General features: G+C 38.0%; 3 protein-coding genes across 3 annotated transcripts; 1 reads left to right on the plus strand and 2 right to left on the minus strand.

The window, feature by feature from the left end:
* Nucleotides 1-266: 266 nt before the first annotated feature.
* On the minus strand, nt 267-4,116 carry mrpl54 (mitochondrial ribosomal protein L54). Its single transcript, XM_015394434.1, has 3 exons — nt 3,902-4,116; nt 2,219-2,375; nt 267-859 (listed from the first exon to the last, which is right to left on the minus strand). The coding sequence occupies exons 1-3, from the start codon at nt 4,032-4,034 to the stop codon at nt 727-729; spliced, it is 423 nt and encodes a 140-aa protein (XP_015249920.1). The 5' UTR covers nt 4,035-4,116; the 3' UTR covers nt 267-726.
* Nucleotides 4,117-4,219: 103 nt separating this feature from the next.
* Nucleotides 4,220-8,596, plus strand: fam32a (family with sequence similarity 32 member A). Its single transcript, XM_015394436.1, has 4 exons — nt 4,220-4,372; nt 5,607-5,754; nt 8,152-8,205; nt 8,417-8,596. Exons 1-4 carry the CDS (start codon nt 4,299-4,301, stop codon nt 8,483-8,485), a joined length of 345 nt encoding a protein of 114 aa, XP_015249922.1. The 5' UTR covers nt 4,220-4,298; the 3' UTR covers nt 8,486-8,596.
* Nucleotides 8,597-8,701: 105 nt separating this feature from the next.
* On the minus strand, nt 8,702-10,564 carry fh (fumarate hydratase). Its single transcript, XM_015394433.1, has one exon. It carries the CDS (start codon nt 10,498-10,500, stop codon nt 9,001-9,003), a length of 1,500 nt encoding a protein of 499 aa, XP_015249919.1. The 5' UTR covers nt 10,501-10,564; the 3' UTR covers nt 8,702-9,000.
* Nucleotides 10,565-12,256: the final 1,692 nt, after the last annotated feature.

The raw sequence follows: 12,256 nt of genomic DNA on the forward strand, positions 1-12,256 counted from the left end.
TATTTCTGATGCATTCCTCGTTGTCCGTTATATAGAATCTAGACTGCTGTCCAACCATTTTTGACAGAGTAGCTGCAATAAAGTGTTACTCAGGTGGCTTTTTTTTCATAAAACAAAAAATCTGTAGATCAAATGTTTGTTCTTTATTTTAGTTCACAGGCATTAAAGTAAAGTAAAGTAAAGTCAATACTTATTTTGCAAGACAAATAAAGAAAACACCTCTTGTCATTTTCCTTTACAGTCAAATGATTTGTGCTGCACACCCCAAATGTACTACTTTCTTGGAGTCAATTACTTTATAATAATTTCTAGAGGTGGGATTCTAATCGCATAATTAATTTACATTGTCTGAAACACACAGGGCTTTTTGCAAAGTTAAAAAAAGGCACAATCACTATGGTTTATGAAAGAAAAGCAGAACAAGCACAAAAGTGAAAAGACACGCTTTAAGGTCCCATCTTTTATTATAACAGTAGATCTTGAGTTTTAGTACTTAACTCCACCGCCACTTTTGTGCAGCGCCTTCCTAACAGAATAAAGGAAAGAAATCACTTCTGTTCATCTTCTGACTACAGTAACCATGCTGCAGGACAAGTGCCAAATAGATTCCCTCATTACAGACATTAGTTACATAGAAACGTCCCATCACTTTCATAGTTATTCATCCCCAGCTGTGAAGTGTGTCGCTCAAACAGACGGAAGCCAAATGTCAGTCCAGTGAAGGGTCTACAGCTTCTTCCCTTTGTGCAGTCTGTTGTAGCGCCAAATGTTCTCCTTCCTCAGACGTTTCCAGTACTCCCAGGTGTCAGGTTCCAGCTCGTGCAGCTTTTTGGCTTTCCCCAAGTCCAACTGGAACAACCTGAACAAGTAAAACGAAAAGGAGGAAGAAGGAAAGATGTGACAAAACTTCAACTATACCGACTAAGACTGGTTTCTTCCAACGAGTGACTTTGTGATGTCTTTCAAAATAAATTTGTGATGACTGCAGTAATTCTAACATGATTAGAGGCAGCTTTAATGGTGCAGTTTGTGTTCACAAACTAGGAATGTCACTTCTGCTTTCCATCACTCACATTGTTATCAACAGTTCACATTTTTATAGCCTTATCGGTATAAAGGACAGGTGTGCGTTAAAATATTGATATAAATTTTAACGTAAATGAAGACATGAATACAGTCCTCTCTTGTCTGTTTTCCAAACTTCTTGCATCTTTGAAAAAGGGTAACAAACCTGCAAATCAAATAAAGCTTTCTACAGTAACAAAATTAGTTATGTAGATGTAGCTATTAACAAGAAGTATACATTTTTATGTTTACCTAGTATTCAAAGGGAGATAATAACTGAGGTTCCCTTTTTTGGTGATGTCACCAGCTCTAATGACATCCACTCGCCAGCATACTCTGTGTTTTATCATTGTAGATATTCTTATAAAGCTTGTTTCTCTCACAAGTCAATTTATGCATTTTAAAGCAATCTTGATACTAAAGGTAATTAAACTGATAATACTTAATAAAAGATTAAAATAATAATAAATGGATTTTGAAGACGTTTTGATTCACATCCAGGAAGCTTTTTCCAATTAAAAATGTAAATAATTGAAAGTTTCCTGGATGTGAAGAGAAATGTCTTCAAACCTGGAAACAAAGTTTAGTGGATTGTTTTTTTTAACTTTTTTTGGAACGACTATGACCTGGATGACTGATAATCTTCACTAGCATACGACATTAATACGCATTAATAAACAACAGGTGGCCCATTTCATTTCTCTAAGGAAACCTTTAACAGCCCATATTGTAATGGGACACAGAACAATTACAGAAAAAGAATTCCAGACCAACAGTTGGACACAGCAGCCAAAGTGCTATGCAAGGAGTTTGCATTACAACTATTGTAAACAGAGAGCCTCCAATTAAAAGCAAGAGGTTTTATTTTCAGTTAAATTATAATAGACAAAAATAAAAAAAAATCTTAACCGGATACCACGACCAAGACAGAGGTTGGTTATCCTATTGAGCTTGAAAGGTTAGTGGTTAAAAGCCATCTAGAACACAAAAAAACATAAATTCAGACAAAAAATCTAAAGAAATGCTCGGGTTTTTCCTTAACGATTAACACTTTTTATGAGGAGAAAGTACCATAATGCAGCCAATGAGTGATTGAGCAGAGGTAAAAAAAAAAAAATGTACATGTGTGTAAGATAAGAACACATTAACTCACCACTCAGGATATTCCTCAGGAGGCTTTAGTTTGGGGTCCTCCCCTTGTTTGTAGATGTTCACCCCGACAGCATAGGACGTTAGTCGGACTGGGTCTTTACACACCTCTGGACCTTTCAGTTCCTCTTTCATCATGCCTTTACCTTTTCCTTTGGAAGCTAAAAGATGGTGAACAAGGTTTGAGTTGATATGATGATGCCCAGCAACAAAACGTTAACACATACACGAAGGAAATTATAAGCAATCAACCATTTAGAGCAGGGGTCTCCAACCCTGGTCCTCCAGATCTACTGTCCTGCTCCAACACAGCTAATTCAAGTGGCTGAATGACCTTTTCATGCCATCAAGTTGGACATGGGGCCTATTAACTAGTGATGTTATGAGATGAGCCGAGGCTTCGAGGCATATGTCGAGTATTGGAGGGAGCTTTTCTGTGAGGCGTGTATCGAGGCTTGCTTTATTTGGGGGAAGAGCTAAAATAGATGACGTCCAAAGCCTCGCTACCTGCCATACCACCTGACTACTTCAGGAAGTGGTTCAGCTCACCCGGAACTTAGACAGGCATTTAAACAGCCTCTGTGTTCAGTCAAGATGTGGGAGTTTGTAGGAGAGTTGGATAGATTCTAAGAATAGATTGGTGTTTTTCTTCCAACCAATCTAGTTGGTTTAAATTAGTTTGGTTAGAATAAACAATGTAATGATCAAAATCTGAGCAGGCCACTGATCATAGAAGTATTGGATTTTAAGTAGTAATGCTCTCTTTAGGTATGTCACTTACTAATGGCATCAGATGTAAGAAATGTACTTCCAATCTTCAGGTTGTTGGTTTAAGACCCACTTTAGACTTTTAAAAGTTGTGATAAAACACAATAAGTGTTTTGGCTATTGTGGCTAATTTGTATTCGTTGCCCTATTACAAATATAGATTGGTAAAAAACACTAAAAATTTGATTGGTGGGTTTAACCAAAAGATTGGTTGAACACATAACTTTTAAACTAATTAGACCAAAATCTGTGGAAAAACTATTATGTTTAAATAAAAATGACAAACACCTTTGATTTTCTCATCATTGCCAAATTAGCACAAGACTTTCACGGTCTGCTTGAGCTTATTTCACTAAATAGCAGAAAAACAGCGTACCTTAAATTATTTTTCTCTTCTAAGACATTTTACACCCAAAAAAACTAAAGATTTTATCATACAGAACAAACATTAACACTTTCAAATGAACTTCAAAACGAGAAAAACAATATGGCAAAAAAAAGAAGAAAATCACAGATTATATTATTAACTGCAGTTCTGCACTCCACCAGTAGGTGGTGACATGTTCATATGAGGCTTCATGAACTGTGGGGATCATTTAGGTAATTTGGCCAAACGGATGAGGCTTCATCTCACCATACTACTATTAACGCATTTGATTCATTTGTGTTCAAGCAGGGATTAATCTAAAACCTGTATGATAGTAGATCTAGAGGATCAGGGTTGGTCACCCCTGCTTTAGAGATAAAACAGTAACACACACAGCTGATAGAAAATGAGATAAAAATAATAATATTGGAGGGAATAGATTCAACACTGCCGTAAATGATAAAATCCCGCATCTAAACTGATTTACAAGTTGCCCTGGGAAAATATTATGTGACTATTTATAAACAGAAGTAAGACATTAGCTTCACTCACCAACTTTCTTAGCATATCCGCATATCTGTGTTGTGTTAAACGTGTTAGTTCTGCATAAAAACGCTCCAGCACCGCTTCTTATGCAATGAGCGCTCGGTTCTACTGCTGTCCGAAATAGACTGTAGGCAAACATTTTTTACACGGGGTTATCTGAACACACAACAAACCATGCTACCGTTTGACATTCATTTATGTATCCGACTTCCGTTTTCTGCTTACTTATCTGTAGATAACAATCTACAGCGCCCCTTTCGCACCGGAAGGAACATTGCAGGCAAGAAATACACGGTTTTGGGGCGTGATAATTTTTTTTAATCCAGTAGGTAGCAGCAGTGAGGCACTCGGTTACCTTAGATGAAAACAAAGGAGAAGAAGACCGCAGGAAAAGTTCTCGAAAATGTCCGAGTACGAGAAGATCCAGAAGAGCGCCCTAAAAATTAAAGGGCTGGGGGAACTTTCAGCAGGAAAGAAGTAAGTAACGTACCGTTAATGAAATATATTAGCAACTCATAACTTGGTCTGTGCTTCAAACGAACTCTTTGTTGAAACGTAAGCCTCTGAAATATCGTTAGCTCTTAAGCTAACACGATAATTTCCTTTCTTCCTCACCGTGTCTAAAACGTGTTTAGCATGAAAATGACACACAAAAAAACACCTCAATGTTCGTAGTGCTATGGGGAAAAACTAAATGTAGAGTTTTATGGGAACCTTATAATAATCTCTACAAATAAACTTGCCTTGCCTTGAAATCCTGGATATTTAGCACTAGCAGCAACAAAGCCACTGCTATGGTCATATGGTGCGATACAGATTAGCAAAAGTCTTTACTGCTAAATTAACAACAGGCATTTTCAATGCCATGCAAGAAACTAGGCTAGGCTAGGTTAGGCCACCAAGATCCCATATCCTTCTAAATTCATCACACTTAATATTTGTGGATTAACTAACTAGTTCTATCCGTTAATCTCAAATTCTTAATCTCAAAATTTCATATGATTTTTTTAAAATACCTGGCTGCGAATAGACTTTGGTATGGGTGAAGCTGAAGTAAATGTAAAAACCGTTTAAAATGAAACAAGAGAATCTAAGTTCAGCAAACAGCTGTTTGGCTTGGGGGAAGCTGAAATAAATCTGTCGCTTTCATGATTATTAAAGCTATTTGGCTACATTAAATGGAGCCATATATTACAAAACAAAACAAAAAAATCTGCTCATTTAATTTGGAAAAATGGGGATTATTAGGTTACAGTGTTTACTGTCCATTTAGAAAAAAAAAAAAACAAGTTAATCAAAAGCCATAGAGAAAAAGCAAATATTTGCCTTTTTAATGTTTAAATATATTTTTTATATCACTTTTTGTTTCATTTTGAGGGGTTAATCTTACAAGCAAAAAGCAAGTGAAGTAAACAATTTTAACCTGAATAAATCTGACCCAGGTTTGCAAACCTTATTTAAAGAACTTGGTGTGATAATTGTTTCGAAGTAGCATGAATCATGATATGTATATTCTTTTCTTGTTTACCAACAGGTATGCTTGTTTCTCTAGCTATGATTTTGTGTTTTACTAACTTATAACAATATGGATTCAAATCAGAAGAGAAACAAAACTTGCAATGGGAGTTTTTACCAAAATGTAATAATTCATCTGGTTCAGATGAAACTGAGGGGTGATTAGCTGTTTTTTTTTTCTTTTTTTCTTTTGTAGGAAGAAGAAGAAGAACAAAGAGAGTAAACATCGCATGGAGCAGATTGTGACGGGAGAAAATGATGAGGAGGAGGTGAAGACAAAGAAAGCATACATTGACAAAAGGACACCGGCACAAATTGCTTTTGACAAGATGCAAGAAAAGAGGGTAGGTTTTAAACAAAAAAAAAAAACACATATCTGATATGCTATCAATGGTTATATGTAATTACCAGTGAAAAAAAGATTACAAAATTGGGTTTGGTATTATGGCTTTTATTGGTTTTTATTACAGCTGGTTCATATGGCATGATTTTAAAGGAAAAGTCTGGTCAGCAAGGTTGATCAATATATCATTATCTATACCTAGAACTAATATGTTCACAGTTATTTAATGAATTTAGCGTTAATCAGTAAAAAAATAAAAATAATTTTCGTTGCAATCACCAAGTCCAGGACCGACCATTGTAACCCAAACATATATACACCTCACTCCTAATATCTTCAGGCAGTGATGTCACAGTGCGGTAAGCCTGCAATCAACAACAATTATTTAAAACTTAAGAAAATAAGAGAGAAAGAAAGAGCTGTAGTTAAACTGACAATGCCCACGTGTGTGGCAGTTGGGTGTTGTAATACATTCAACTGTTAAAAAAAAATTTATTTCACCTTTCTGATTCACGATGCACCACGGAGGAGTTCGTCGTTGGATTGCCAACTTGAAGAGGGAGAATTTGCCATCAAACTTCTGGTCAGGGAAAAACGAGTCATATGTAGCCAACATTTAGATGAGGAATGTTTTCAAGATAATAGTTTTGGATAATAGCGCATTGTGCCAAACAACAGATACAGCACTGGGACTTGCTCAACAGCCGATTCCGCATCGTGACGTCACAAACCGGTAGGTGGCAGTAGTGTTGTTTGACAGACATGGATGCCTCCGGTAAAGCACATTCAAATGAAAATTACTCTTAATTAAAAACACTTATCATTTATTGAACAGTATGTAAAAAAATTTTATATTTAAGGTACTTTCAGAAGTTGACCGGACTTTTCCTTTAAAATGGGCATAGAAGTGTTTTGGACATGCAGTGTGCTGTCTCCAGCCACACCATTAGGACAGCAAACCACACACTTTGCTCTCAGTGTTCTTCAAGCAAAGGATGAGCACAGACACATTTTCTGCATGATGCCAGTCTATATGTGTGACAGCAGATGCCATGCCTTGGCTAGATTGAATGGGTGGGGGGCGGTTGCGGTTTTAAAAAAAAGTTTTTTAACCAAGAAAATACACCTCAAAATGTAATCCATGCAGATGGTTCATCAAGATTATAATCCTACCTTTAGATGTAATGTTGATATATTTAATCACCTTAGCTTTTAACTATACTTGTTCAATACAGTAACAAAATATCGACTGTCTTCCATCAAGCTCCCGGATCAGCTTTCCTGATTGGCTGAAGTTCAGATTTTCAAACTTTAACATCTTATTCTGAAAACATCTGACTCGAGGGACACCAGACACACGACAGGATACCAGGCCAAGACAATCCAACTTTTTGGATTTCCTCATTGTAGTATGATATTGGGAATAAAAATTCTTATTTTAACACTTTTCACTCCTAAAGAGAAAAAAGCTTTCCAAAACCATCTGTAAAGAAGTTCCAGGTCTTTAGCCTTATCAGTCAACCATGAAGTGTTTGTATGAACCGGTAATAGTTATTTTATAATACAATTCAGGCATTTTATTCCAATTTTCTTTGCATAAACATTTCACTAAAGGCTGGTTTACACTTCAAGATTATAACGCCGACTTCCCATTCTGCGGTTGGGAGTTTTAGCCTGATTTTTTTTTTTTTTTTAAACAGAATCCTTAGTGAGATCTGTTCATGCTTACTATCTGTACCACATACCATGTGAGAAAATCTGTATCGCCCTCCTTTTTTTATTTCAATAGTTACCTTTGGAGTCTCTCGGGCTTTGAAAATGTTAACCAACCTTCAAGTAACATGAAAAGGTTTTCAAATATGACTGGCCTGTTTATGGTGGTGTTTTATTATGGTTATTTACATTGATTAACTCATAATTTAACAAATGGGGGGTGGTTAATTTTCTGACTTAGTGCCAGGTTTGGCAGGATGGCTGTCCCCCTTAATAAAGATCATACTGGTAAACTGTATGTTTTTCCCTCCAGTTTTTAAGTTTGATATTGACATTTGTTTGATCTGAAACGTATTTAGTGACGAATGGCACAAAAGACCAGATGTTTAAGTAGGAACTTTTTACTGCAAAGTATTGCAGTAAGCTAAAAGTTATTTTCCAAATCAGTCTGTCAACAAACCCTTTACCCTCCTCAAAATCAAATAAGTTTAGATAAACTCGTGCAATAAGAACTTTGAAGCCATGGATACATTCTAAAGGTTAAACTGCAGAAATCCTGCCACAGCTGATATCTTCTGTTTTCTCAAAAAACAAATGTTTATGTATTAACTTGTCAACCATTGTTGTTCTGTTTAGAGGGCATCATTTTGGGTAAATTCAACTTATTTTCGGTCTCTTCTTACAGCAAATGGAACGAATTCTGAAGAAGGCATCAAAGACACACAAGCATAGAGTTGAGGTGAGTTATCTGGTGCAGGTTAAATGCATTTTACTTCTCAGGAAAAAAAAATACTTTATATCCATTTAGAGAGATACTGACCATATGGATATATTTTGTGTAATTGTTTTATTTGTAATTGTTTTTTGACTGAATATCTCATGGCTTCATGTACCATTTGTTTCCATAATGTAAAATGGGATTTTTAACTGAAGATTTGATTTCTTTATAGGATTTCAATCGCCACCTGGACAACCTTACAGAGCATTACGATATTCCAAAAGTCAGCTGGACCAAGTAAAAAACAAGCCAATTTTTTTTTTTTTTTTGTATGTTTTTGAAACTTTTTCCTTGCATGTTTATGAAATGCCCTTTTAGAATTGAAGTGGCATTAATCCTCAGTTGTTACTTTTCCTGTACACAATAAACTATTTAACGTTTTAATGTGTGGTGTGTTTCTATCTCTATCAAACATGTGCTTCAGGGATTTTTTCCAATGTTTGAATGGAAACATGTCATCAGGGTACTTTTTATTTTAGTTATTCAACCAGACACTGCAAATATGGCACTCTGCATATTCTGTAAACCTGAAGAAAAACTGTACTGCCATTCATATTAACAGGAAATATTTTACTTAAATACACATTTGTATGAATTAACGGATTCACTGACACCATGATGGGATGCAGTGGTTATCAAATCAATCCAATGAGTTTTAAGACTCAAGTTATGAAAAAAACAAACTTATATCTGGCAAGAGAGGTAAGAATTTAGAAAGGTTCATGAACTTCCAACGTGCTGTAGTGTACTCAGAGTTCACTTTGGCCCGAGCATTTCAGCAGGCTTCACCCACTGATCAAACTGCTCCTCGGTCAGGTAGCCCAGCTCCACGGCCACGGCCTTCAGCGTGGAGCCCTTCTTGTGAGCGGTCTTGGCGATGGTGGCCGCTTTATCGTAGCCGATGTGCGGGTTGAGGGCGGTGACCAGCATGAGCGACTCGTTCATCAGCTTGTTGATCCTCTCCGTGTTGGCCTGGATGCCCACAACGCAGTTGTTGGTGAAGGACACGGACGCGTCTCCGAGCAGGCGTGCGGAGTTCAGCACGTTCTTCACCATCATGGGTTTGAACACATTGAGCTCAAAGTGTCCGTTACTCCCTCCCACGGTCACGGCCACATGGTTCCCCATCACCTGGGCCGCCACCATGGTCATGGCCTCACACTGGGTGGGGTTCACCTTGCCCGGCATGATGCTGCTGCCTGGCTCGTTCTCCGGTAGGATGAGCTCCCCCAGGCCAGAGCGGGGTCCTGACCCCAAGAATCGGATGTCGTTGGCGATCTTCATCATGCTGACAGCCACAGTGTTCAGAGCTCCACTCAGCTCCACCAGAGCGTCATGAGCTGCCAGAGCTTCAAACTTGTTTGGGGCTGTGATGAATGGGAGGCCGGTGAGAGAAGCGACTGTAGCGGCGACCTTCTCGGCGAAGCCAATGCGGGTGTTGAGACCTGTACCAACCGCCGTCCCCCCTGCTGCCAGTTCATACACCCTGGGCATGGCGGCCTTCACCCTCTCGATGCTGTACTTCACCTGCTGGACGTAGCCACCAAACTCCTGCCCGAGCGACAGCGGGACAGCGTCCTGAGTGTGGGTCCGTCCGATCTTGATGATGTCTTTGAACTCTTCAGCCTTGGCAGCCAGGGCGTCATGCAGGGTCTGCAGGCCAGGCAGTAGGACATGGTGGACCTCAGTGGCTACAGCTATGTGCATGGCAGTGGGAAATGTATCATTGGAGCTCTGACTCTTATTAACGTGGTCATTTGGGTGAACTGGATCCTTGGAGCCCAGTTTCCCCCCTAGTATCTCAATGGCCCTGTTGCTGATCACCTCATTAACATTCATGTTCGTCTGAGTTCCTGATCCAGTCTGCCACACCACCAGAGGGAAATGATCATCCAGTTTACCTGCTGAAACCTCATCTGCAGCCTTTATGATTGCATCTGCTAGCTTAGGGTCCAGGCCGTAGTCCTTGTTCACTTCAGCGGCTGCTCTCTTCAATATACCAAAGGCCTTGATCACCTGGATTGGCATTCTCTCACTGGGTCCCCCGATCTTGAAGTTCATGGTGGATCTGACCGTCTGGGCGCCGTAGTACTTGTCAGCAGGGACCTTGAGCTCGCCAAAAGTGTCCCGCTCAAGCCTGAACTCTGAGCCGGCCATCTTGGAAGTACAGATCAGGAGTTTAGAGTTGGCGTGGAGTTTTTGCAGGGTCAGGAGGTTGCAGTTAAACTGCCGGACGCTTTTTAATGAGCGAAACATGGCTTCTCATTAGAGGTGAAATTTAGGGGGAGGTCAGCGCAGCTTTCCACATTGTAACCTGTCATTGGGCGACAAGAAACCGTTGAAGGCACGACAGCCAATCATGGAGCAGGAGAGGCGCGACTTCCGGCTTCGGGCGGAAGTGTAAAGCTCCTCAAAACATTGTACTCTGTCCCTTTCGATAAACAGAAAATTCAGAAAATAAAAGTCAGTATTTTGTAAAAATTAAATAAATAAATACATCTTAAAGAATATTGTTGGACAAGCTTTTGATTATTGTGCCTGGTTTTATATTTTATTTTATTTATTTCTCCACATATATTATTCAATACTACAGGGCAACCTATTCTGTTTTTTTATATGATTGTATGAAGTTTAATCTAAAAACACAAGCTTATGATATTTATTAATTTAATATGCACATATTTTTTTTTTTCATATTTTATTTTAGGGGAGGTGTGATAACCACAAATTACTTATAGTTTTCATCTCCTTTTGCTGATTCAAACCAAAGTTAAACTTCCAAATACAATAAATACCAAGTATCTAAATAAGTCTATTGACAAGAAAGAAAGAAAGAAAGAAAGAAAGAAAGAAAGAAAGAAAGAAAGAAAGAAAGAAAGAAAGAAAGAAAGAAAGAGAATAAAACAAAAATATCCATTATCGTAGATAATAATACACATTATATAGTTATGTTCCCCCTCCTCTGGCAGATTTGCCAGTTAGTTTTATGATTATTTTTGCATATACATGATTCCCTTCTCAGATCTAAAACAAACAGACTCAAACACATGACATCACACTTTAGTTAGTTTCAGTTATAAAAAGTAGATTGCTGGAAATATTGTAAATACAATTATGTCCTGTCAAAGAGGAAGCCTACCAGATATGGAGCGGCAAATCATTCCAGAGTTTGGGGCTGGCTGCAGAGAAAGTTCCCTCTGAGTGTACGCTACGTTCTAGGTACTGACAGGAATAATTGATCCACTAAACTAAGAGAACAAAGTGGAATTAGGAGATCTGAAATATATGGTGGAGCAAGGCCATTTAAAGACTAAAAAACAATATATTTTTTCATTAATCCTGAAATTAATCAGAAGCCACCAAAGTGAATTTAAAACTGGAGAGATATGTTTAAACGTGTCCCAGTTAGAAGTGGTGCAGCAGTAATTTGAACCGTCTTCAGATGGGCAATTAAAGAGTACTCACAAAGGCGTGGATCATTGTCTCCAAGTGTGCTTTGCTCAGCATGAACTGTACTTTGGCCAGCTGCTGCAGCTGAACAGAACTTGATTTGACAACAACTTTGATCTGGCAGGCAAAGTTAAGATGACTGTCCATTTTAAGACCTAAATTTATGGTTATTGGCTTCACAAGCTGATCTAGATAGTCCAGAAGTAAAGGTAGACTGTCTGAAGTACTTCAAAAAACCATCACTTCTGTCATTTTTATGTAGGTTACATGTAGTGGAAGTTCTGGAAAAACAGGGAATCGGGTTGGGGGTGGGGGGTCTAAAATTAATGTTATATCAAGTGAGACTTAATATAGCTGAAGCTTAAAGGTGATTGAACTTTTCAAACAACTGATAAAGTAAATTACAAAGGTGAATAATAAATTTGTCTAAGGGATGGATCACTTATATATCTTTTGAAAAAATTCTGCTCAAAAGAAGTACACTGAAATTACACTTTGTAAACTCTTTTGAAATTATTAACTATATTCTCAAAACAAGAAGGTAATCAATCTCAAAAGAAAT

Source organism: Cyprinodon variegatus, unplaced genomic scaffold (assembly GCF_000732505.1).
Source record: "Cyprinodon variegatus isolate N-32 unplaced genomic scaffold, C_variegatus-1.0 Scaffold684, whole genome shotgun sequence".
Lineage (NCBI taxonomy): Eukaryota > Metazoa > Chordata > Actinopteri > Cyprinodontiformes > Cyprinodontidae > Cyprinodon > Cyprinodon variegatus.

Coding starts and splice junctions, on each gene's coding strand:
- mrpl54 (XM_015394434.1), bottom strand. CDS start 4,034: ATGTTTGCCTACAGTCTATTTCGGACAGCAGTAGAACCGAGCGCTCAT. Junction 2,376..3,901: donor CGGATATGCTAAGAAAGTTG/GTGAGTGAAGCT, acceptor ACCATCTTTTAG/CTTCCAAAGGAAAAGGTAAA. Junction 860..2,218: donor CCTGAGGAATATCCTGAGTG/GTGAGTTAATGT, acceptor TTACTTGTTCAG/GTTGTTCCAGTTGGACTTGG.
- fam32a (XM_015394436.1), top strand. CDS start 4,299: ATGTCCGAGTACGAGAAGATCCAGAAGAGCGCCCTAAAAATTAAAGGG. Junction 4,373..5,606: donor GAACTTTCAGCAGGAAAGAA/GTAAGTAACGTA, acceptor TTTCTTTTGTAG/GAAGAAGAAGAAGAACAAAG. Junction 5,755..8,151: donor ACAAGATGCAAGAAAAGAGG/GTAGGTTTTAAA, acceptor CTCTTCTTACAG/CAAATGGAACGAATTCTGAA.
- fh (XM_015394433.1), bottom strand. CDS start 10,500: ATGTTTCGCTCATTAAAAAGCGTCCGGCAGTTTAACTGCAACCTCCTG.